This window comes from Carassius gibelio, chromosome B22 (assembly GCF_023724105.1).
Source record: "Carassius gibelio isolate Cgi1373 ecotype wild population from Czech Republic chromosome B22, carGib1.2-hapl.c, whole genome shotgun sequence".
In the NCBI taxonomy this organism is placed as follows: Eukaryota; Metazoa; Chordata; class Actinopteri; order Cypriniformes; family Cyprinidae; genus Carassius; species Carassius gibelio.
The window spans coordinates 37,045,451-37,072,377 of NC_068417.1; the positions used below are offsets into that span (position 1 = coordinate 37,045,451).

General features: G+C 39.2%; 1 protein-coding gene across 2 annotated transcripts; it reads left to right on the top strand.

Moving 5' to 3' along the window:
- The first annotated feature begins 1,247 nt into the window (after positions 1–1,247).
- On the top strand, positions 1,248–25,786 carry LOC127987955 (kinesin light chain 1). Of its 2 annotated transcripts, XM_052590414.1 has the most exons (16): positions 1,248–1,414; positions 10,719–10,970; positions 11,072–11,302; positions 12,671–12,740; positions 13,769–13,997; positions 14,385–14,472; positions 14,732–14,833; positions 14,924–15,097; positions 15,591–15,690; positions 17,467–17,516; positions 18,403–18,470; positions 18,752–18,860; positions 18,936–19,055; positions 24,807–24,925; positions 25,012–25,075; positions 25,153–25,786. In XM_052590414.1, the coding sequence occupies exons 2-16, from the start codon at positions 10,722–10,724 to the stop codon at positions 25,234–25,236; spliced, it is 1,857 nt and encodes a 618-aa protein (XP_052446374.1). In that variant the 5' UTR covers positions 1,248–1,414; positions 10,719–10,721; the 3' UTR covers positions 25,237–25,786. The 2 variants fall into 2 exon arrangements, with proteins under 2 accessions (XP_052446374.1, XP_052446375.1); XM_052590415.1 differs by lacking the exons at positions 24,807–24,925; positions 25,012–25,075; positions 25,153–25,786 and adding an exon at positions 21,667–23,712.
- Positions 25,787–26,927: the final 1,141 nt, after the last annotated feature.

Below are 26,927 nucleotides of genomic sequence, written 5' to 3' on the forward strand. Positions count from 1 at the left end.
CAGATTATTTATACATTATTTAACCTTCTATGGTAAGTTTTATGCTAATTGTTGAGAACTTCGACCGTTCATTCAGTAGCATCCTAGCCTAGCGTTAGCATCGCTGTTCTTTAAGGTGTTAGACGCAGCACTGCCATCTTTCGATGAGAATTATCATAGTTGTTTCTTGAGTTTTATGTGAATTTCACTGATACTGGTAAGTTTCAAAGAGTTTTGCACACAATAATAATACCCTTAACACAACAAAAAGTGACTTGGGTGTTTTATATTCAGCATTCTCTACGTTAAATATGTCCTTGTTTGGATTACCAATGTTCATGCCTACAACTGATTCTTATAGCACATTTATAAATATGTATTTATTAGTTTTTGTTAAATTTTTGACAAAACGGATCCAAAGGGGAAAACGTGAAAGAAAATAGTTTTCTTGAAAAACAAAATCTTAAAAATTGTTTATTCTTTTTTTATTTCTATCCTTAGATTTTATTCCTTAATTAAAGTCACGTTTAATGTTATATTTGATACACAAGCACTCATACAAATGACATGAATCATGTCTCATCTTAGATTATTATCATGAATCATGTATCATCTTATCTGTATGCATACAGTTATTACAGCTGCATCTTATTTAACAATTTCGAATAATTAAATAAATATCTGAAGTTATGTAATTGATCAACAACAACAAAAAATGGCCGAGAATTAAAATGACGCGCTTTTAAGGTCACGCGCACTTCTGTGTTCTGCCAACAGATGGCGGTAAGATCAATGTTAACTGTGACCTGACGTCACCCGTCACAATTATTGTACGGAATATTTAAATACCTTTGATGATGTAATAATTGAGTAGCAGTGTGAAGTAATATTGGCTGGAGCAGAAGACGATAGAAAGCGAGGTAAATCTCATCTATATTTTTCTTCTGATAAAATGTCTACAAAACACGCTGATTGCAGACAAATTCAGCTCCATGCGGGCATGGTTTATGAGACCCCTGCCGTAAATTAAATTTAATCTGTAAATTATCTGATTTTTTTTCCTCACAATGCCTCATTTATGAATATTAATTATGTGACGTTTGACGTTGCTCGGCAATTTTCCTGGAAGTGTCCAGTGACACAGTGTCATTAAAATTCATAACCGAGTCTGCCAGCGTTCTGCCGCCTCTATCAGTCGAAGCGCCGCCCACTTACTGCATGTCAACCAATCTGTGAAGCCCGTCACGCTGCTCATTAATATTAATGAGTAGTGGGATCGTCCGAGCGCAGCCGCAGACACCGGTCCGGTACTCGGTGCTGCTGACCTCTCCCTGTCCGCTTCTGGATATGAGATGTGTTCTCTCTCTGTGAGCTTGGCCTTGATTTAATACGGCGTCGGACAATAGTGCAGAGGACGCAGCGGAGATCCTAACAGGTATGTTATCATATGTTAATGAGCATCAGCGAGGGTCTCTTATAATATACATACAGCGAGGTAACCATTGCATTTATACCGTAATGTTCAGTTTAAATTTAAATGGGGTGTTTTATATAGGGGAAAGGGGTTCTGGGGATTTTGTTTAACCGCGGGGTTCTGTGGTAGTGGACTGGTAATATCGAGTGTATTGTGTGATGATTGTACAGTGACCTATGGACTGAGTCTCACATGCATCAGCAGTTGTGCATCATTCAGGACAACACCCATCCCACACACACACACACACACACACACACACCTAGAATAATCTAACGCCTGCTCTGTCTAACAACACTGTCACACTGATAAACACCGTTTACTGTCTCTGACTACACCCTGATCACGTAACCGCTGTGACATCATGACGCAAACACATCATTTCTGCTGCTTGAGCTGTTCTCTCAGAAACTGAGCTCCGTGCGTCTAGCCTAAATTATAGTTTAATTCACAGATTATGGCCTGACTCAGGACCGGTTACACCAGCAATACAGTAATTATGACAGGAAATAATTAACAAATGCAGGTAAATAGAGAATGAGACAAGACACTCAACAACTACAAATACACTGTATTAATTTGGCAAAAACCATTCATGCATTCATACACTAAAATTAAGTTTCTTGAAAAATGAACTCCAATTAAACTCTTGTAAAATGTAATCTTACTTCTAATGTAAGTTTAACATTTCATCAATGTGCTACTTGGCTCTTCTTGGTAATTATTTGTGAAATGTACTAGTCATTTTTGAGTCAGAATGGTTGGAAAGTAAATGCTACACCATTATTCAGTGTAGAATGAGCAAGTTTTCCAACACGTGTTTCTAAATTAAAATTCATTTTGATGCACTTTTTGTGGAAGCTAAACATTCCTGGTTTCACGATGAAGAAAAAGCGCATTACAAACACTCTAAGACATAACACGCATTGGTTATTGATGCATTCATCATTTCTTCCTGTTCACTGTAATTTGGTGCAACCAACATTCAGAAGCGCACAGAGAGAACATAAAACAGGAAATGATATCACATGACCCTTATGACTGTGTGTCAGGGTCAACAGGTGTTTTTATGAGAAGGCTAGGTCAGTTCACATTATAAAATGTCATCTGGTGCAACTCCCCCAAATCTAATGATATCTATGAATTAAAAATAAGATGTGCACTCTCGGAGTTTAAGTTTAAACTTTTGTTGAAAATAGTAAAAAAAAAGACCAATATGACTACTACTTTGTGTTTTATATTCGATTTGTCCTGATTTGCTGTCGAGCCAGAGACCTGAAGCGTTCAGGTAAGGTCTTGCCTGTAATATGCATTAGATGCTATAAATCACATCTAGCTTTAGCCAGTTATTGAATTCATAATACTGAGAGATTAAGAAGGAAAACTCTTTCCCATTGAATCCTGATTGGTGAATCACAAAGACGACTGTAGTGAACATGCACTGTAGCTGTCTTTGTGTCAGGTTTCAGCATCAAGGGACTTGCACTGATCGAAATCTTCACTCGGTGTAGTAACAGTTTAAAGACTCATCTGGTCAGAAGATTAGCTTTTGATAATGGGTTATTATCAGATATTTTCTCTTTACTGTAATGAGAGTACACTGTAAAAAATTTCTTGTTGTTTTTACAAAAACTTTTTGGCAGCTGTGGTTGCCAGAATAATTTTGTAAAAATACAGAAAACTGTAAACACATTTACGTCAAAAACTGTTAATTTTACAATATAAAGCTGTAATTTACAAACAAGAAAATGTGAATATAAACCAGTAAATTCAACAACACACAAAATTAAATCTGTTTTGTACCTTGAAAATACTGACAACCACCATAATAATAAAGATGGTACTGTATAAGAGAAAGCCACATGAAGTATCAAAGCTCATCACAAGTAGCTTCACCACAAGCAGAAGTATATATTAACATATAGAAGGTGCACATTTATGGAAACACAAAACACCATCATGGTAACACACGTGATACTTAAATAATGCAAAAAACTTTCATTAAGCAACAGAAGATGTAACATAAAGCTCAAATGTACATAACTGATAACAAGAACTATTTAAAAACATGATTATTTAAACAAAATACTTTCAAACGTGGAGTGTCACGCAGGGAATTCTGGGAATATCAGTTTACAGTTTTAGACTGTAAATTATACATTGATTTGTTCTTTTTTTACTTCTAAAAGCTGTATAATTAACAGAATTTTACTGTCAATTTACATTAAATGCTTTGTTAGATCTTTTACAGTTTTTCCCTGTATATAGTACGGGAACTTACTGTTAACCTATTATCAGTTTTTTTCCGAAGCGTTTTTACAAAATTTTACAGTTAAAATTACACTTATTTTTTACAGTGTACTAATGGAGTTATTTTTCTGCATTATGATAATGAAGACTGTGAAATTAAAATATGGTCACAAACAATGCATCTTCATTTTATTTAATGTAGCGTGCAGTGTTTACAGAAAACAAGGGCTGTTAGTCATAATTACACAATACTGAACTAATACTGTACTGTTAGTTTTAATAGCACATCCACTTTGTGATTTCATCTCTCAGATTTCATCACTGACTCAGCATCTGTGTTCTATTTCTGTTTCATTGTTGCCGTGGACATTAGAAAGTGATGACTGCTTCAGTGGAGTATGAATACATTCACTCAGAACGACTGAGGATCACACACTAACAGACTTTCAACAAACTCACAACAAACAAACAACTGACTGAAAATATCCAACATATTTGATCTCCAATGACTAGATGGATTCATATTCTGAAGCTAAGATATCTGTGGCCATCATACACTACTACTGAAATCCTTCAACTCCAACTCCTCTGGCTTTTAGCAGTTGGCTTGTGCTGACTATAAATTGGGGCGGAAATCTGGACAAGATACGTCTAGTGTTTTCTGTCTTAACTTTTCCAAACTGTTCACCTTAAAGGAACAGCTCACCCAAAAATGAAAGATAGCTAACAATGAACTCACTCTCAGACCATCTAAGATGAGAAGATGGGTTTGTTTCTTCATCAGATTTGGAGAAATGTAGCATTCTATCACTTCCTCTGCAGTGAATGGGTGCCGTCAGAATGAGAGTCTAAACAGATGATAAAAACATCACAATAATCCGCTTGTGAAGCAAAAACCTGCTTGATTGAAAGAAACCAATCCATCATTAATTTGGTTTGGACTGGAGTGGTGTGGATTACTTGAATTGTTTTATCAGCTGTTTGGACTCTCATTCTCACGGCACCCATTCACAACAGAGCATCCATTGCTGAGCAAGTGATATAATGCTGATAAAAATCTGACGAAGAAACATTTTCAGCAAATTAACACTTTTTGGGGGGTGATGTGTTTCTTTAATGTTGTAGATAGCTTACACAAAAGACCTCAACAGTGGGGATTTTATTTCTAACAGCTGCGCCTCGTCTTAGTTGTTCCTTCCTGTTTAATCATTACTAGATGACTAGCAGCAGAGCAAGGTTTAACTTGTAAGTAAATGATTTTCATTGTGGGAATTAACATGTGAAAGGCATAGTCACATGATTGTAATTCTTCGCATGTTGTGAGTGATTTCATCACACTGTGAAGCTGTTGATGCAGTATAGAACATAGACAGAAAGGACTGTTATCCGTCATGTGATTGGTCAGTTCTTTGGATGCAAGGCTTTATTGATTGAGTGGGATCACATGACCCACTGGAGGCTGAATGGAGGAGAATTACAGCATGAGACTGATGTTGTCTGGGTGAAGTGTCAGCAGATTTTAAAACTCAAAGCTACTGTTGTGACAAGTCTGGTCAAATAAGGGATCCAAATAGGACTGCCACAATCATGAAATTTGGTTAATTATACCATAATTAATCATTTATAATTGTTCCCTTCCTACATTTATTTGTACCATAACATTTACACTACAATTTACAATTACAGTAGCTTACATTTCAAATTTTGTACATTTATGGGAACCAGTCAGTAGCCTACAGACTGTTTTTGCCAGTGTTGGGGGTAACACATTACAAGTAACGCGAGTTACATTATCAGATTACTTGTTTCAAGTTACTAGGGTTGGGCGATATATCTAACGATACAGTCATGCGCATATCATGATTATAGCTAAATCGCCATCACCTGCTTTCAAATGGAGCGTCATTTAATAGACAGAGCTGTAGATCCCTCACAAGCTACGCAATTTCACGTTCATTATCGCGTTAAATAATGAACGTGATATTGCGTAGCTTGTGAGGGATCTACGGCTCTGTCTATTAAATGTAATTAGCTACTTTTTTAGAAAGTAGCGCAATTTTGTAATGCATTACTTTTAAAAAGTAACTTTCCCCAACACTGGTTTTTGCCATTATCTAATGCGTTAACATTCTCCGTTTTCTGACGCATTATGTTTTGTTTTAGTCCTTTGGTCTGTGTTCATGTGTTTCCTTGCTTAATCAATCATCCTGTTCACCTGTTGTTTGAATAATTATCTCATTAGTTCCCTTATAAGCCCTCGGTTCTCCTTTAGTCTCTGTCTGTTCTTGTTTGTAGATTGTGGTTTTCTCCTCTGTTGTTCCTGTTTCCTGAGCACTTGTGATTAAAGGTGATTACTTACTTCTCCTTGTTGAGAGAGTTTCTACTTTAAACACATTGCGTAATGAAGAACAGACCGAAACAATTTCTAGCAGCATTTTTCTTTCCTTCTGCTTTGGTCCCTTTCTTTGCTCCTCACCCACGGACCTGCCCACCATTCAGCTGCTCTGCCTGGAGCAGAAGGACCGTTCACTGGGGAACATACCAATGACTTTTTAGATTTGGCGTGTGTTGTTCATATTGCGTTGTGGGTTTTTTTGTTAATAATAAATTAAAGCACCTCCTCTCTCTCTCTCCCCACTGTGTGGTAAAACACACAACAGACAAGCACTGTTATCTGCAGCACTTTCTCTTTTGCCTCTCCTCTCTAGTGACATTGTAGCATGCACACACACACACACACACACACTTCACAACAGATATACAAATTATACTCTATAAGTGTAAATAATAATAATTCTTTATAAAAATGAATGTCATACTTATGTAAAATAATTCAAAACCGCATTACAGTGTTTCTTGGATGCCAGTTAACACACCGGTGTGGTAAAACATACAAACAGACGAGCACTGTTATCTGCAACACTTTCTCTTTTGCCTGTTAACCACAAAACACACAATGATGCAGTGTCCATCATATTAATAAACTAGAATATATGTCTTTAGTATACTTACAAAATATACATAATTATATACATATTACACATCTATTTTTTACACCTACGCATATCTATCTATTATTTATAAATGTATGTCTGTCAATACACATATTATTTAATCACATGGAATACTTTATCACCATTGATCATTTAAACATGAAATGAACACCTGTAAAACTATTTAAAAACTCATGAAATCATACCTCTCCTCTCTAGTGATATTTCAGGGAAGAGGATGAACTCCGTTTGTGCTGCGTTTTGAACGTCTTACCTACGTATGACGTCAGTGGACATGCATACTGTGACTATTAACTTTAATAAGAGCACACAGCCTTCTTTCAAAATAAAATTTGAAAAGCAATTCAGGGTTCAACATCCTCCTCACGGAAGAGGATTTCACAAGCTCCACTCCAAGTCCCAGCCTGCTGCCTTCCCAAAGCCTCATGGAGCTGATGCCAAAGCTCACTGCAGACACAAAGATTGATCCTGCCACAATGACAGAACCAGAAAGAGTAACAAATCTGTCCATCACACCCAGCCCTAATCTCTTGAGTCTCCGCTGGTTCCACCCAGCCCTGAATCTCTTGAGTCTCTGCTGGTTCCACCCAGTCTAGGATCTCCTGCGACTCCACTGGTTCCACCCAGCCCTGAATCTTCCAAGTCTCCGCTGGTACCGCCCAGCCCTGAATCTCTTGAGTCTCTGCTGGTTCCACCCACCCCAGGATCTCCTGTGTCTCCACTGGTTCCACCCAGCCCTGAATCTCTTGAGTCGCCTCTGGTTCCACACATCCCTGAATCCCTTGAGTCTCTGCTGGTTTCACCCAGCCCTGAATCTCTTGAGTCACCTCTGGTTCCACACATCCCTGAATCTCCAGAGTATCTGCTGGTTCCACCCAGTCTAGGATCTCCTGCGACTCCACTGGTTCCACCCAGCCCTGAATCTTCTAAGTCTCCGCTGGTACCGCCCAGCCCTGAATCTCTTGAGTCTCTGCTGGTTCCACCCAGTCTAGGATCTCCTGCGACTCCACTGGTTCCACCCAGCCCTGAATCTCCAGAGTATCTGCTGGTTCCACCCAGTCTAGGATCTCCTGCGACTCCACTGGTTCCACCCAGCCCTGAATCTTCTAAGTCTCCGCTGGTACCGCCCAGCCCTGAATCTCTTGAGTCTCTGCTGGTTCCACCCAGTCTAGGATCTCCTGCGACTCCACTGGTTCCACCCAGCCCTGAATCTCCAGAGTATCTGCTGGTTCCACCCAGTCTAGGATCTCCTGTGACTCCACTGGTTCCACCCAGCCCTGAATCTTCTAAGTCTCCGCTGGTACCGCCCAGCCCTGAATCTCTTGAGTCTCTGCTGGTTCCACCCACCCCAGGATCTCCTGTGTCTCCACTGGTTCCACCCAGCCCTGAATCTCTTGAGTCTCTGGAGGTTTCACCCAGCCCTGAATCTCTTGAGTCGCCTCTGGTTCCACACATCCCTGAATCTCCAGAGTATCTGCTGGTTCCACCCAGTCTAGGATCTCCTGCGACTCCACTGGTTCCACCCAGCCCTGAATCTTTTAAGTCTCCGCTGGTACCGCCCAGCCCTGAATCTCTTGAGTCTCTGCTGGTTTCACCCAGCCCTGAATCTCTTGAGTCGCCTCTGGTTCCACACATCCCTGAATCTCCAGAGTATCTGCTGGTTCCACCCAGTCTAGGATCTCCTGCGACTCCACTGGTTCCACCCAGCCCTGAATCTTCTAAGTCTCCGCTGGTACCGCCCAGCCCTGAATCTCTTGAGTCTCTGCTGGTTCCACCCAGTCTAGGATCTCCTGCGACTCCACTGGTTCCACCCAGCCCTGAATCTCCAGAGTATCTGCTGGTTCCACCCAGTCTAGGATCTCCTGCGACTCCACTGGTTCCACCCAGCCCTGAATCTTCTAAGTCTCCGCTGGTACCGCCCAGCCCTGAATCTCTTGAGTCTCTGCTGGTTCCACCCAGTCTAGGATCTCCTGCGACTCCACTGGTTCCACCCAGCCCTGAATCTCCAGAGTATCTGCTGGTTCCACCCAGTCTAGGATCTCCTGTGACTCCACTGGTTCCACCCAGCCCTGAATCTTCTAAGTCTCCGCTGGTACCGCCCAGCCCTGAATCTCTTGAGTCTCTGCTGGTTCCACCCACCCCAGGATCTCCTGTGTCTCCACTGGTTCCACCCAGCCCTGAATCTCTTGAGTCTCTGGAGGTTTCACCCAGCCCTGAATCTCTTGAGTCGCCTCTGGTTCCACACATCCCTGAATCTCCAGAGTATCTGCTGGTTCCACCCAGTCTAGGATCTCCTGCGACTCCACTGGTTCCACCCAGCCCTGAATCTTTTAAGTCTCCGCTGGTACCGCCCAGCCCTGAATCTCTTGAGTCTCTGCTGGTTTCACCCAGCCCTGAATCTCTTGAGTCGCCTCTGGTTCCACACATCCCTGAATCTCCAGAGTATCTGCTGGTTCCACCCAGTCTAGGATCTCCTGCGACTCCACTGGTTCCACCCAGCCCTGAATCTTTTAAGTCTCCGCTGGTACCGCCCAGCCCTGAATCTCTTGAGTCTCTGCTGGTTTCACCCAGCCCTGAATCTCTTGAGTCGCCTCTGGTTCCACACATCCCTGAATCTCCAGAGTATCTGCTGTTTCCACCTAATCTAGGATCTCCTGCGACTCCACTGGTTCCACCCAGCCCTGAATCTCAAGAGTATCTGCTGGTTTCACCCAGCCCTGAATCTCTTGAGTCGCCTCTGGTTCCACACATCCCTGAATCTCCAGAGTATCTGCTGTTTCCACCCAGTCTAGGATCTCCTGCGACTCCACTGGTTCCACCCAGCCCTGAATCTTTTAAGTCTCCGCTGGTACCGCCCAGCCCTGAATCTCTTGAGTCTCTGCTGGTTCCACCCACCCCAGGATCTCCTGTGTCTCCGCTGGGTCCACCCAGCCCTGAATCTCTTGAGTCTCTGCTGGTTTCACCCAGCCCTGAATCTCTTGAGTCGCCTCTGGTTCCACACATCCCTGAATCTCCAGAGTATATGCTGGTTCCACCCAGTCTAGGATCTCCTGCGACTCCACTGGTTCCACCCAGCCCTGAATCTTTTAAGTCTCCGCTGGTACCGCCCAGCCCTGAATCTCTTGAGTCTCTGCTGGTTCCACCTACCCCAGGATCTCCTGTGTCTCCGCTGGGTCCACCCAGCCCTGAATCTCTTGAGTCTCTGTTGTGTGTTTCCATATCTGCTACGAACATGCTACAAAAGCAGAAGACATCACCCTTATTCTTTTTTATGCTTTGTTTTTCACTGTGAAACATAATGCGTGCTGGGAGAGACTGCTGACAACTTTGATTGTTCTCCATTTGTCAGATTTCTCCATTTTACTCTAGTCAGATTTGATCTTGCGAGTCTCTGTGAGATCTCATGTCACTGTGAAATCATTCCTACAGTCAACAAGTGTGTGTGGTCTCGTGGTTTGGTCAATTTGTCTAGTGTGTGTGCGTTTAGAGAATTATAAGACTAAAAATCGTTTGAAGCTGTCTTCAGGTGTGTGGTCTCTCATAGTTTTAAGATCAGTTAAAATTTGAAAATTCCATTCTCATTTGTAGATTTGTGTTTTCCTCCTAAATTGTCTCTGTTTCCTGAACACTTTTATATTTTCTTACTATTCCTCTTCAAGAGAGTTTAACCACATTACGTAACAAATGCTTGTTCTAAAAACATTTATAATTGAATAACATTGTTAATGAAGTGTCATCTTTAGCACCTCTATAACTGAATATTCATTTTTCATGATGCTGTACAATCTGACTTATGATATCCTTTACTTTTTGTTTAAATTTTATATGCAATATAATAATATGTTAATATGTTAAGATTAGGCACATTTGTTGCCAATTCTTCTAGCATATTTACAAATATATTGTGATTTAAGTTCACTATTAATGAAGTTCAATGAGATATAATTGAAATAATTAATACGTCATTCCGAAACCTCAATCCTTCACCTTTTCCTTCACAGAGCATGTCCACCATGGTTTATCCACATGAAGAGAGACGAGAGAAGCCGACGCAGGAGGATATCATCTCCAGCACTAAACTGGTGATCCAGGGTCTGGAAGCTCTCAAGAGTGAGCACAACTCCATCCTGGAGAGTCTGGTGGAGACCATCCAGTGCTTAAAGAAAGATGAGGAGGCCAGTTTGGTTCATGAGAAGTCCAGCCTGCTGCGCAAGTCTGTGGAGATGATTGAGCTGGGCCTGGGGGAAGCACAGGTGAGGGATGATGATAGTATGGGGTGGGGTGAATGGATATGGTGGAGAAAGTCAGCATCCATTGCTGAACTAGTCAATGATGTAAAAATATTACATATCAGGTGATGATGGCCCTGTCCAACCACCTGAACGCAGTGGAGTCCGAGAAGCAGAAGATGCGTGCTCAGGTGCGACGGCTCTGTCAGGAGAACCAGTGGCTGAGAGATGAGCTAGCCAACACCCAGCAGAAGCTGCAGAAGAGCGAACAGAGCGTCGCACAGCTGGAGGAGGAGAAGAAACATCTGGAGTTCATGAACCAGCTCAAGAAATACGATGATGGGGTCTCTCCAGAGGTCAGTGTCTATGGGGTGGACCATTATACTGGCACAAGAAAAAAAAAAAATTACATCATGTTGCATTTTTTTTCTGATATCTATTTTTATTTTTTTGTAAATACTGTAGGAAATATTATAGGAAAAGTTTATACATCAGAAAGAAAGTTCTTGGTGCTAGTTCTACCTCCAGTGTCATTGTGTGTTGTTATTGTTCACTAAACCTAAAACTATCAAAACAAATCTCACTTATGTCAATAAAGCTGAAATAAGGTAAAAAATAAAATACTGTATAAATATTAGATCAAATATTAAATATAAAGCCAAAATAAGAAATGTTCCCCTTGCAACTAACTGATATTAAGCCAGTTTAATCGGAAGTATTACAATTAAATTACTTAAACTAAATAAAACTATATATGTATATGGCAAATGACTATGTATGTATAAAAAAAAAAAGCACAACACAATTTCTAAAATTTAAACTAAAATTACAAAATAAAAATAATAAAATTATGGCCAAATCTATCTATCTATAATTTTCAGTTTTTTATTCAGTTTAGTTTTAGTAATTGTGTTGTGTTTTTAGTATTTTTGTTTTCTTTTACAATATATCTATATAGTTTTTAATAATTATAATTGCAGTTTAGTTTTCTGTAGTAATACTTTATTTTATTTAAAGCCTATGGTTTTCATTTTAGACAACTAAAATAAATCTGGTGTATCCCTTGAATCGCTTTGATTTTGAATTCATTTTAATACATTTATAAGTAATTTACTAAATTAGAAAACTAAATTACAATGTTTTTGGTTCAAGAACCCAAGAATGAACATTTTAAGGGGACTTATAAATGAATAAAAAGACAACTATGGGTTAAATCTCCTCTGCAGCAATATCCTGTCGTTTCTTGGGAAATGAGTGGTGTCTTTCTTCCTGTAAGTGAAGCATTGATTTATTGTCAGTTTGAATGGATGACTCTGTTTTGCTGGAAGGAGATGTTACAAAGAAGATCTTCATTGTTAATGTGTGATGAATTAGTAAATGATATTCCTTGGCGAACAGAAGGTCATCTCCTTTACTTCAGTCCAATGTTTTTTATTTTTCTCTTTCTGCATTGGATGCATTTGAAGACACTCTATCTGTTAAAATGATAGTTGCCTCTAGCTTGTCATTTATATTTCATGAAAGGCTGTTTCATGCTATTATTTTCTGAATTAATTGAGTCATTAAAAGCTCTGAAGACAGTCATGCATGGACAGATGCAGCTTACACTGGGAATTATTTAATATATAAGACTAATAGTAACAGAGTATACTGTATATAAACAGCAATCATACTAAATTGAATATTTAAAAAAGAATACTAATGATTCTTCGATTTTGTTTTAGGAAGAGAAAAATAGTGAGACTCCCAGAGATGGCCTGGACGATTTGTTTCCCAATGATGAAGACGACCAGGGTAAAGAAGTGCAAACATGATACAGCAATCACCCTAACAAATCCACATTACAGCTTTTCACTTTCAGAATAATTTTTATTTTATGTTTTTCAGCTGATGAACGATTTTTAACTGGATTTCTAATTTGGTTGAACGTAACTTTAATCTGTTACCTTTTAGTAGGACACTTGGCAGCTCTACATCGATTGCCTTTTTCCTTTTCATATATATTTTATTTATTGCATATTAAATTAGGTATAATTCAAAAGCTTCAATGCACTCAAAACGTCATTCTGTGAAAACTGTATTCAAATTGGATGCTGCTTTACCATATTTTTCTAATCTAAAGAAAAAACGTATTGGTGGAAAGGTCTGATACTCAAGGTTCCATATTTGGCAACAGTTTTGTAATAAAAGTGAAATGTGACAGATATGTAATAATTTGTGACAGGAGAAAGCGTCAAAGCCTAAACAAAATCTCCCAGGATCTTCCATTTTTGTGATATCAACTTCAAATTCGGAACTCAACTTGTTTAGACATGTGGCTTTGATTTTCAGAGTCCAATTTATTTTGTAAAATATATATTGGGTTTAAAATGTAAAAAATGTTTGGTGCATTTGCTTTGCAATAGACAATTTTAGCATTTAAGCATTAAAAGCACCAGATGGCATAAAGGCAGTGTCTGCTTATAATAAAAAGAAAACTATGGTCGTTAATATAATAATCGTTATAGTTGTTCTTGGTGTGAACAGGCCATAATGCTTGTTGTTAATGCTTGTTTAACACTACTGACCCTGTATGGCACATTTGAGCTGAATTTGGCCATCTCTCATTACTTTTGCATGTCCTTTCAGTCCTTTTGCAAAGTCTGCATTGATGCGTGTGGATGCCATGTTGGTGTACTACCCAATAGTCAAAGTGGCTTTGCATTACCAAACTGTGGATTTGGGGCTAACCACAAGAATGTCATTTGAGACCGAGCTGGAGGAAGCATACAGTTCATATTTTTGATGATATCAGCAGTGTTACTCTCTGTCGCCCCCTTCAGTCTCACACCGGCACAACAGCGCCGCGCTTGCTGCCGCTCAGCAGGGAGGGTACGAGATCCCAGCGCGCCTCAGGACCCTCCATAACCTGGTGATCCAGTACGCCGCTCAGGGACGCTACGAGGTGGCCGTGCCTCTCTGCAAACAGGCTCTGGAGGACCTGGAGAAAACCTCTGGACATGACCACCCCGATGTGGCCACCATGCTCAACATCCTGGCTCTGGTCTACAGGTGCGTGTGCTTGCTCATGTGTAAGCGCATGTCTTTAATTACTCCACTCCCATGTCATTACAAACCTGAATGTTCATAGTTGCATCAAACTCAAAAAAGACAACAACAAAAAACAGTAAACGGGCACTGTAGCTTTCTAGCATCATAAAAAAGCATGGTCAACCTGGCTATATTTCAAAGTATTAAACACATAATGACTTATTACCTCAGAAAGCATTTATTTATCATTTGGAGTTCTATTGTGCCACTTTTATAGTGTATTAGCTTCACTTTCGATGCTCCGGTTTCCATTATTTGTAATTGCATTGACAAAAAAAACCAGTACAGTTTTCTAAATTTCTTCTTTTGTGTTCCACTGAAGAAATAAAGTAATTTTGTTTGGTTTAGGGACCAGAATAAATACAAGGAAGCTGCTCATCTCCTTAATGACGCCCTGTCAATCAGAGAAAAGACCCTGGGCAATGACCACCCAGCCGTAAGTACAACAGAAGACATATTAGACTAAAAACAGAGTCGTGCTTGGGATCCTGTCCAATATGTTTGCTACTAAATGTTTCAAATGTCTTCCAAACTTCAATATAGACCTATAGGAACAATGGCACTTAAAGCCAGCCAATCAGATTGGAGCATGTGATTTCTGAGAACGCTTTTTTGTATTTAAGACAAATGGTCCATGAACAGTGTCTGGATCCAAACTGCACGCTGTAATAATCAGTGTTTCATTACTAATCCAGGTGGCAGCCACCCTCAACAACCTGGCGGTGCTGTACGGAAAGAGAGGAAGATACAAGGAAGCAGAACCGCTGTGCAAGAGAGCCTTGGAGATCAGAGAGAAGGTACTGTTTGTGTCGTGTCAACTGATTCAAATCAGATTTGTGTCCAGTCAGCCATATTGTAAAGATGTTTCTGTGTGTTTCATTTCTCAGGTGTTGGGGCGGGAGCACCCAGACGTGGCCAAGCAGCTCAATAATCTGGCTCTGCTCTGTCAGAATCAGGCCAAGTATGACGAGGTGGAGTATTATTACTGCAGGGCTCTAGACATCTACGAGAAAAAACTGGGACCCGACGACCCCAATGTGGCCAAGACCAAAAACAACCTGGTGAATAGAATCAGCACTCAAAAAAACAACAACAGACTCGTTCATTGTTAAGAGGGCTATTTTAAAACATTTGTGACCCTGGAGCACACATAAATAGCACAGGAATATTTGCAGCAATAACCAAAAATACATTTTATGAGGCAGAATTATCCATTTTTCTTTCATGCCAAAATTCCAAAGGATATTAAGGTCATGTTCCATGAAGATATTTTGTACACTTCCTAACGTAAATAAATCCAAACCATTGCTTAGAACTTAATTTGGACTTTAAAGGCGATTTTCTCAATATGTTGATTTTTTTTTGCACCCTCAGACTCCAGATTTTTTAGATCTCAGCCAAATATTTTCCTATCGTAACAAACCATGCATCAATGGAAAGCTTGATTATTTCACAAAATTGACTCTTGTGGTTTTGTAGTGGATAATCATACATGTTCCTTTTTTAAGGATATCCCATCATCGTAAATGTGCTTCTTTGTTATTTTTCCTGCAGGCCTCATGCTATCTGAAACAGGGCAAGTACAAGGAAGCTGAGATCCTGTACAAAGAGATCCTGACGCGCGCCCACGAGAAAGAGTTTGGATCTGTAGATGGTACGATCATTGCTTGATTATGGCTCTTCGTTAGCCGCCAGCCTGCATGCTTCTCACAAAAGGGCTTTCTTTTCTTGTCTTGGCGATGCTATGAAACTGAACTGTTGTCATTGCTGAATGATACGCATTGATGACTTCACCAGCCGACCCGTGACTCTTGATATCTGCAAAACCTCACCTCTGGTTTACCACCATTCACAGAAATCCAGGAGCAAACACATCTGATTAAACACCTTTTTAATAGCAGACAATATAGGATTAATTCACACTCAGAAGGTTTTGGGACTAAATATGTTCTTGCCATATATGTATATGTTTTATGAATCGACTTTTAAATATGGACGCTATATTAGTGAACTGCTAGCCTGTGCCAGGCAAACTATTCAATGTGAATGTCTCCAAAATAAATGCGAAAGCAGAAGTGCAAAGCACTTTAGTGTACGAACATCTGAACAGATGGTTTGTATCTGTGATTTCCCTTTCTTTTACTTGGAAGTTGTACAACTTTCAGGAAACGTTCTCTGTTACGTCATTTTTGACTTTCTTTTATTTTAAGGATCTCATCCTTTTTTGTGTCATTTTTATATTGTGTTGATTTGTGTGTTGTCTATATGATTTTGTGAATCATTTTAATGTTGATTTCACACTTGATTTCAATAAATCAACTTGATTAATTTCTTCGTTTTTCTATATTTTCTGTTTCATACGTCCATGCCAAATTAATTTTGTGCTCTTGACATGTTCACCTGGTGCACTATTGGTAAATGACAAAGCTTCAACAATGTAGTTATTGTTATATCCCATACGTGTGAAAGCCCATCTCCTCCACTTATACAAAAAAGGGTAATTGCGACTATTGCATAATTGTGTAATTTTTATCTTTCAATTCTGACTATTTTCCTCAGAATTGCATGATATAAACACAATTACAAGTTATAAAGTAAGAATTGTATGATATATACACACGTAGTTATCACAAAACTTTTTTCTTGCAATTCAGACTTTTTTTTCGTACAAAATTGTTCGTTTATATCTCACGATTCTGCCATTTTTCTTGCCGTTATGACTCATTTTCTCAGAACTGTGAGATTTTAAGTAATAAAGTCCAATTCTAATGTAAAAGGCTGGCCATTTTCTTACAATTGTGAGTTTATATCTTGCAATTCTGACTTCAGCACTTGCGATTACGAATTTATGTCGTGCAATTTACAGAAAAAAGTCCGAAATGTGAGTTTATGTCACACAATTGTGAAAAAAGTCTAAAGTGTGGGATAAAAAGTTGCAACTGTGAGTCCAATTTTAATGGGAAAAAAGACTTCCAATTTTCTTACAATTTTGAGTTTATATCTTGCAATTCTGATTTTATGTCTTCAAAATATTATGATTATATCACATAATTGGGGGAAAAGTCTGAATTGTAAGATAAAAAAAAGGACTTTTATAGTAACTTTTTTATTTGTATTCAGTTGTGCAAACAAGCTTCCATACATAATGATTTTAACAAGTATAAAACCTAGCTATGAAACTCCTATAACCTTTGTAACCTAAACCTAAAGTTGTAGGAGGAACCCAGTCATATCTAGAAACTGAAATATCATCGAACCACTGTTCAGAGTGCCTTAGAAACAGCTTAGCAATTCTCTGGCTACATTTATAGATACATTATAATAATAATAAATATGATTTTACAGTAGTTACTATGGTATTTTGCAGTTTTTATCATGTGTTTTTGTAATGGCTGATTACAGTAGTGGAACTGTTTCTCTGTGTCTGCAGCTGAGAATAAACCCATCTGGATGCACGCTGAGGAAAGACAAGAGAGCAAAGTAGGTTTCTGCCAGCACATGCGTGTGTGTGTGTGAGTGTGGGTGTGTGTGTGTGTGTGTGTGTGTGTGTGTGTGTGAGTGCATGCATGGGTGTGTGTGTGTGTGTGTGAGTGTGTGTGTATGTGTGTGCATGCGTGGGTGGGGCTGTGTGTGCATGCGTGGGTGGGGCTGTGTGTGCATGCGTGGGTGTGTGTGTGTGTGTGTATTTGTGTGAGTGCATGCATGGCTGTGTGTGTGAGTTCATGCGTGGGTGTGTGTGTGTGAGTGCATGCGTGGGTGTGTGTGTGTGTGTGGGGGGGGGGGGTGTTTTGGGGTGAAATGCTGAAATGCTCATGTGGAAAGCTGATATAGTGGATCCAAAATGTCACCACCCGCTCTCAGTATATTCACCTTTAGTTGCACAGAGCCTGAACTGAAAACAATTCTAGCTTTTCACAAACAGTAACAAGATCCAGAGGAAACGAATCCCAACAACTGTGAATAAGGATTGCGCTGCAGTCCTCCCACAGATCCTCACTGGGGTTTAGCTGGAGGAGGACACTAGAGAACGATCTGTTTTGCTGCTCTGTTTAGGGTTCTTGTCATATTGAGAGCGTTGAAACTCATGGTTGGTTATCCTTAGTCTGCCAGTGTTTTGTGTTTTTTCAGTCCTGGCTCGAAATAAATGCCTCATCAAAAATATTTCTGCCTCTGTATCTTGTTCTTTGGCTGTGTTTCGTCAGACACATAGACTTTGTAAAGGACAAATGAATTCCCCATGCCTTTCCTCAAGCTGTACTGTAAATGTTTTGAAGAGTTTGTTTCCCTGACTGGATGATTGAGAGCTGAGAAGATTCTGAGACTTCACTGTCTGTCTCTGTGTGTTTTCCTCCTCCTTTTCTCTCAGGGAAAGTTGGCAGATGGGAATCATCATGGGGATTACGGCGGCTGGTACAAGGCCTGCAAGGTCAACAGGTGAGAAAAAGCAGCTACAATTACCCAAAATTACCTGCCCCAGAGCTAAACCTGCTGTCTGCAGTTAGTCCAGCTGAAACTTCAGCTTAAAGGAATGTGCCAGAAAGTTTAAGTTAAGGGCGCTACAAATAAGATGTACGGTTTTAAAATGTAAGGTCACAAGATATGCTTTGAAATAGTTTCTTTTTTGCAAGTGCTGCTACTTTCTTCAGAAAATGCACACCTTGTTTGAATATTAAGTGTGTTGGGCATTAAATGAGACTGTGTTTTTTTATACACAGCCCCACGGTGAACACCACGCTGAAGAACCTGGGCGCTCTGTACCGTAAGCAGGGGAAAATAGAGGCGGCTGAGACCCTAGAGGAGTGTGCCATGAGGTCCCGAAGACAGGTGCAACATCTGTGAGAATCAAAGCAGTGTATGCTGGGACACATGATGTCTTTATAACGTGTGTGTGTGTGTCAGGGAGCGGCAGTGGATCCTCAGAGAGATGGAGAGAGGCGCAGGAGCACTGCATCGATCTCCAGCGTGAAGTACGACTGCAGCAGTGACGTTGGAGAAGAGGGCAGTGTGGAGTGGAATGGGGTGAGTTACTAATATCTTTGTCATGTTAAGCTGCTTTAAGTGTATGAGGCCCCAAAGGGGACATGGTGATGAAAACATGGGAGATGGGAGGACAAATTATACCCTAATGCTTCTGCATGCTCTCGCAAAAGCATTACATTTCTCAGAGGAACTCTGTATTCTTTGTATTGCAAGATGCAAGATTACTGCATTCCCCTGAGAAACTTTTGCATGTCTCGTAAAAATGAGCAATTTCTCACAAATACTGTTTAGTTCCCTTACTTTGCATTTTTCACATAACGTGTTTTTTTCTTGCGAACCATTCTGTTCCAAAAGTATTGCATTCTTTTGCAAAAGTGTGGCACTCACTGAGAAACTTTGCACTCTCTCACAAAACATTTGTGTTCTAGCTCATATAATAAATTGCATTCCCTGATAAACTTTGCATTCGTTCGCAAAACATTTGCGTTCTTTCGCAAAAGTGTCAGGCTCCCTTAGAAATTTGCAATCTCCCTCAAAACATTTGCGTTCTTTCACAAATATGTTGCGCTCCCTCTGAACCTTTGCAATCTCTTGCAAAACATTCGCGTTTTTACGCAAATGTGTCATGCATTTTCACGCAAAACATTTGTGTTCTTTTGCAAATTGTCGCTCTCCCTGAGAAACTTTGCATTCTCTCACAAAACGTGCTTTTTTTCGCAAAGGTGTCAGGCTCCCTTAGAAACTTTGCATTCTCTGTCAAAACATTTGCGTTCTTTTGCAAATGTGTTGCGCTCCCTCTGAAAATTTGCTATCTCTTGCAAAAAATTCGCGTTTTTACGCAAATGTGTCATGCATTTTCTCGCAAAACATTTGTGTTCCTTTGCAAAATTGTCTCTCTCCCTGAGAAATTTTGCATTCTCTCACAAAACATGTGCTTTTTTTCGCAAAGGTGTCAGGCTCCCTTAGAAACTTTGCATTCTCTGTCAAAACATTTGCGTTCTTTCCCAAATATGTTGCGCTCCCTCTGAAACTTTGCAATCTCTTGCAAAACATTCGCGTTTTTACGCAAATGTGTCATGCATTTTCTCGCAAAACATTTTGTGTTCTTTTGCAAATTGTCGCTCTCCCTGAGAAACTTTGCATTCTCTCGCAAAACATGTGCTTTTTTTTCGCAAAGGTGTCAGGCTCCCTTAGAAACTTTGCATTCTCTGTCAAAACATTTGCGTTCTTTTGCAAATGTGTTGCGCTCCCTTAGAAACTTTGCATTCTCTGTCAAAACATTTGCGTTCTTTCCCAAATGTGTTGCGCTCCCTCTGAAACTTTGCAATCTCTTGCAAATGTCAAATGTCACGCATTCTCTCGCAAAACATTTGCCTTCTCTCGCAAAAGTGTCACACTCCTCCAACATTATGCAACAGAATGCAAAATCAATGAAATATAATTTTACCCTCCACCTCATTTTTTTTACCATCACCGTTAGTGTCTGCGTAGCAAGTGTTTTTTTTTATAATACTCATAAAATGTCCTCGCTATCTGACAGATATCACTTATTCATCAATTAAAAATAGTCTGTATACCTGTCAATTTTGGGTTGTCTAACACATCTTTGTTTTGAAGAGTGGCGTGTGGCAAAAGTTAGCAAAGCAGTGTAAGTTAGGAAAATGGCCAAATAGCTGACAGCATTACACCATACTTACATTAAGCATACATTGTCCATTTGCATGAAATTTTCTTTATTAATTCATGTTCCTTGTTGTACAATATTCAAAAAATAAGGAGTCCCAAGTCAAGAATTTAAGAGGTTAAGAATTTACTTGTGGCCACATTGCATTAATGCATTCACTCGCTTCGGGGGTGGGGTGATATTTGGCCACAATATCTTATTTTTGTCATATATGGAGCTCCATACATCAATGCATGTTTCCTCATATGTTCTGTATATATTATTTAATTAAAACTAATGATTAAATATTCATAATTTTAAACGATCTCAATTAAACACACAGAGTGACGCTTGAGTTGCAGAACAAAACGATTAACACAGTAATGACGTTGTGTTATCTGGCCGTGGCATTGACGTTGCTTTAAAACATGAGATGGTGGTCAGTGCTGCATTGGAGTCTCTTCAGTGTGCCAGAGTGACCGCGGTCCCCTGCTGATGTCACATCCTGTGTGACATCACTCATCACTGGCACTATCATTACATTACTACTGCTATGATTAACAATCACTGCAGAGCTATTTTTAATCATCGTCCTCTAGACTGTATAATTAAACGTCTGTGATTTATAAAACACAAGCGAGAGCAAAATCAAGACGAGAGCAATAGAGTCGTATCCCAGAAGTTATAAGTCCATTCATTTTCTCCATATATATATATATATATTGTTTACTTATAATGTAGAAATGTGCCTAGCATGAACTATGATGATAAACAAAGTGAGAAACCAGTTTTTGTAGAAACCAGTGTGACTTGCCTGTCATATCTAAAGTGTGTTTAATTGAGTACTTCTATTGGTCATCAATGGAGCTTAATACATTAATATATACTAACAAAACAAACCCTCACAGTGTCTTCATGTGCTTTCTCTCTCTCTCTCTCTCTCTGTCTCTGTCTCTCTCTCTCTCTCTCTCTCTCTCTCTGCATTAGGCCTAAGCTCTCCTCATCTTCCTCTGTCTGCTCTTACATCAGATCTGATGTAAATGGATTGCTCTCTTCTGGGTGGAGTGTGTGTGGAGAGAAGCCCAGCACAGCTTTCACTCTCCCAAAGGCTGATGGGATATCGTCTTACATTTCCTGTGTCTTCTTGCTCTCTCTTTCTCTGATTCTTCCAAACACGGACTGATGTGTTGCTCCTCTGTTGTTCTCTGCGATGTCTGTTTTCGTGTCTGCGTTGTTAACTGTGTTACACTGGTTTATAATCTGTAATATACAACCTCAGTGAGACACACGTTTGAAACCCATGAACGGGACGAATGAAAAGAAATTAGTTAGGCACATCTCTGCTCCATAATGTCGAGAAAATCCCCAACATCGTTTCAGTAATGTGATAAAAATGATATGTTATGGTAAATGGGAAACTCTTTTCAAATGTTTGGGTCTGTATGATTGTTTTATGTTTTTGAAAAGAAAGAAGTCACTTATTCTTTCCAAGGCTGCATGTATTTGATCAAAAATACAGTAAAACAGTGAAATAGTATTACAATATAATATATAATGTTACTATCTCTTAAACTGTAATTTATTCCTGTGTTTGAAGCTGTATTTTCAGCATCATTACTGCAGTCTTCAGTGTCACATGATCTTCAGAAATCATCTAAATAATAAGAAACAATAAATAAAAAATGTGCACGATATTCTAATTAAATCCCTCTATGTACGTAATTCGTTCTCGTGATTTAAAAGTCTCACAATTCAGCAAATCAAGGGAATTAATTAGTAAATCATACACATAATTTATGGCATGCAGGAAAAAGTTGCAAGCTAAATTATGTGCATGATTTACTAATTAGTTTCCTTGATTTTCTAAACTGTTAGGCTCTGTACTAATATGACGATTCGCTGCTCACGAAACATTTCTGATTATTATCAATGTTAAAAACCAAATATTTGTGGGAATCATGATATAATTTTCAGGATCCCTCGAAGAATACAATGTTCAAAGAACAGCATTTTATTTCAAATATAATATTTTACTTTGTTGCTTTGATCAGTGTACTCTTTCTCAATCAAAATACTCATTACGATAAATGAATGAAATAATTGTACTGACCCTAAACGTTTGACTGGTTTAACTACAGAACAAATCATAATAATAATTCAATATACTGTTGTGTTAACTTGTGCTATATTTAATTCCTGTTATTTAGCAGATATCTCTGTTAATAAACACACAGGTGCACATTGTTCTGGCCAACTCTCTTAAATTAATGTTTAATCTAGCAAACGGGAAAGTGTATATGGAAATACAATGGAGTCTGCTGATCATTTGCCATTCTGTACCAATTGCATTTATTTCCCAAGTCACAACAATTGAAAGGTTAAATTGGAAAACCTACATAAATTTCCCAAACAAACAAATGTCTACGGTTTTAAAAACAACACAAGGGCGAGAAAATGACTTAAAAATCACAATTTCATGCTAGTGATTTAAAAGTAGTGCAGAATTTAAAGACTTCTTCTTCATTTTCCTTCATGTATTTTCTTAGTTGTACATTTATATCTTCGTTTTCACATTTTATGGTCTCAAACCTTTGGACCCTGTTACATAACTCCTTGTTATAGCACAGTTTAGTTATCTTTATTTTATAAAACTTTTAAAACACTTGAACTAAGTCTATTATTTTCCCGCTCATAGTGATGTTCAGTTTTAGTTGACGTGTATGGCAGGGTATGTGTCGAGTAGACTAAACTCATTCTTCATTGGCTTTAGACTTTAAGAAAGGTCAAAAGTTCAGCCAGATTCTGCTCAGTCTGTCAACAGTGAGCTTCTTCAGAAACTGAAGCTGAACCCTTCATCTTTGAGTGTATTACAGTAGGTGTTGACTATTGACGATTGATGAATTAGTGTCACTGTATTCCACTGACTGCAGATTCATGGGATGTGTATATATATATCTGGCTCTTTCTGCACGCTGATGTATGTCTCCATTAAGCTGATCTGACATCTAACCCAATAAAGGCTTGGAGTCGGTGGCCTGGCCTCTGTCTGTGTGCTTGAATGGGAATCATGAGTGCATGTTTAGTTGTGACCTAGTTTCTGTGACTGGCATTGGTCGCACAGCTTGTGTTGGCCTCCGTTTTCTTCACCAGGACAGCCCAGAGCATGCATTAGAGGAAAACCACAGCTCTCAAGGGCATAAGGGCTGTTATACGCCTCGATTTTATCATGATGTTGGATTTAGCATTTTAGTACAGTCTGTTTCATAGCTGAACAACTCCGAAACGGCAGTGTGTAGCTCGACAGTAAAGCAGTAATGATTTAGCAGTTGCATAACCTGAGAGCATGACGTGGTGTTTCTGCGAATACAAACACGTCCTGCCATCTGCTGGGCTCAGAGATAGTCTGCAATGCTCCAGATCCTGTCCAGCACGAGGTATTTGAACACGTTTACCACCGTACAGTGGATATCATTGCTAATATGAGAGCTATTATATCGGCTAGGCTGATTATTAGAGATCATTAGACTCTTAGTAACCCTGCTGGCCTATAATCACGCCAAATTGACTGATTTTCAGAAGTATGAATTCTCCTTTGTGTCAGGTCCAAGATCGTGACCCATAAGTTACATCACCGTTTCGTGATCCCCTCAATAACAACACAATAGTAGTATTCAATGTACTTTTAAATACCAATAGTCTGTTATGTAACTTAATTGCATTACTTTTCATCGGTGCTGTCAAACGATTAATCACTATTAATTGCATCCAAAATAAACGTTTTTTGTTGACATTAAATATGCGTTGGTAATGTGTATAAATATTACGTACTGTATATGTAAATACAAATACGTGTGTATTTTGATTTACTTGTATTTACATGAATATATTTATATAAATATATTTAATAAAAAACACTTTTGAGGTATTGTACTTTTTAGGTCCTACATATCCCAAATAGCGAGAACAATTATAAAATGCACACCAGGCAAACTCTCGGGTCCCAGGAGGATAAACATACAATTTTTCTTAAATAAATGCATGTATGTTTTGCTCTAAAACTGCATGTGCATACACTGAAAAACACCAAGCAACAGTCAGTTTTAACTGGGGCCTGTGTTTGCGTTCAGGACGGGTCTCTCAGGAGAAGCGGCTCTTTCGGGAAGCTCAGGGAGGTCCTGCGCAGGAGCAGCGAGATGCTGGTGAAGAAGATCCAAGGAACCATGCCACCAGAGCCTCGCAACACAAAGTGAGTCACGCAGGCACAGACTGATGACCTCTGAACCCAGTCGAGTGATGTTCTCTCTTGTAAACGAGTGTGTTCATCCCACACAGCATGAAGAGAGCCGCGTCCCTCGGCTACCTGAACACTAACGGAGATGAGGACGACTCTTTCCAGGTGAGCTGCTGTGTGAGCTCAGGGTCTCATCTGATTGGATTTAAAGGAGGTTGATGGAGTCATTGGTTTCTTCACAGGGTTCGGGAGCGGCGAGGACGTTGAGAAACAGCAGGCCTCTGAGCTCAAGCACAGTGGAGCTGTACAAAAGCACAGAGCAGTGAAACCGCATGCATGTTCGGACTCAGCTCTCACTCCGTTTGCAGGCTTTGGTTCATGTGATTTCAATCATAAACGCTTTTGGCTTCACACACTCATATAAATCATGCATGCTTCTTTTTCTACAAGGAATAGTTCGTCCAGAAATGAAAACTCGTTACTTTTTCATTATCATGTGGACCACAAAAAACACATTTCACTAACAGCTCTTTTTCCGTAAAATGAAAGTGAATGGAAATGGTTGGTGTCAAACTTCAAAAACAACAGAAAGATTCATAAAACTAACTTACTTGTGCTCTCTTCCTAAGTCTTACTGTACAGACCAAAATATGGAAGCTGGTTTCCACCAGGGATTTAATAAATGAATAAAAAAAGGGTAATTGCAATCCAATTCTTCCAGTTCTGAGAATACAAAATCAGAAATGTAAGATAAAAATGCATAATTACATTATTAAAAACAACCCTGAACTGTAAGATGTTTATATGCAGCTTTTGCAACTTTTTTTTCAAACAAATCTTACATTATATCTCACAATTATGAGAAAAAAGACAGAATTGCATTGTTGAATTGATCAGAATTGCAGGATAAAAAAAAGAAAGAAAAACACAACAACAGTATTGTCAGATGTAACTTCAGAATTACAACAAGAAAAAAAAAATCATATTTATCCATGGCAGGGGGAAAATAATTTGGAAATTTAAGATGTAGCCTAAACGTCCAGAGTTTGCAAAAAAAGAAAAATCTCACTAATCTTAGTTTATATTTGCCAATTATGAGAAAAATAGTCAGAATTGCAAGTTGCAGATTCAGAATTGTGAGAAACGTCGGAATTTCCAGATAAAATGTATCATGCTACATTTAGAATTCCAAGATAAAGTCATAATTCCAAGATAAAAGTCACAATTAACATCGGCAAAACAGCAACCACAACAACCTGATTCGTGAGATGTAAATCAGATCTGGATTGTGTAATGAGTGATTGTCATCCCCAGTGGGAGCGAGCAGAATCCACCTGGCTCTTTCTCTCAGGTATTAAATATCCTTTTGACACATATTTAGCAGTGAAATCTGACCTCGGAGCACGAGCATTGTTCAGCGCTCAAGAGAGGTGTTGTGTTCCTCCTGACCTGATTCAGGTTTAGTCCCGTCGCTCATTCATTATGGGAGGAATATGTCCTGATTTAAAGGAAGAGCCTCTGTGAGTTTCTCTAACTGTGTCTGATCTAGTTTTTTTTTTTACTCTGTTCAACCATCTGGTCTTTTATTTTTCATTGCAAGTTTTGAATTTGGAATAAATATGGAATCTGTATATATGGGATTTGAATATATGTAATTGACATGTATTGGTTTGATATATGTACGACACTAAATGAGCTTTCCAGTCCATGTGTGTTATTGAACATCCTGTCTCACTGGCGAAGATGAACAGGTTTATATTAAAACACTAGTTCTGCTAAGGTCTGTGGTTTCTAATCATTTCATGCTCCAGTGTCTAGGGTTATTCTGCTTATACGTGTTTGTCTAAGCATAAAGCACTTTTTTGAGAGAGCGAGAGAGTCATTTGCTGGACAAAAAGTAGACACTTGTATGAACTTCCACTGTTTTATTTGGTTTGATTGAAATAAAAAGTTTTAGTGCAATGTCCATTTCATTTCTTGTACGTCTATACTTAATTTTGCTGGTCTGTGCAAGGGT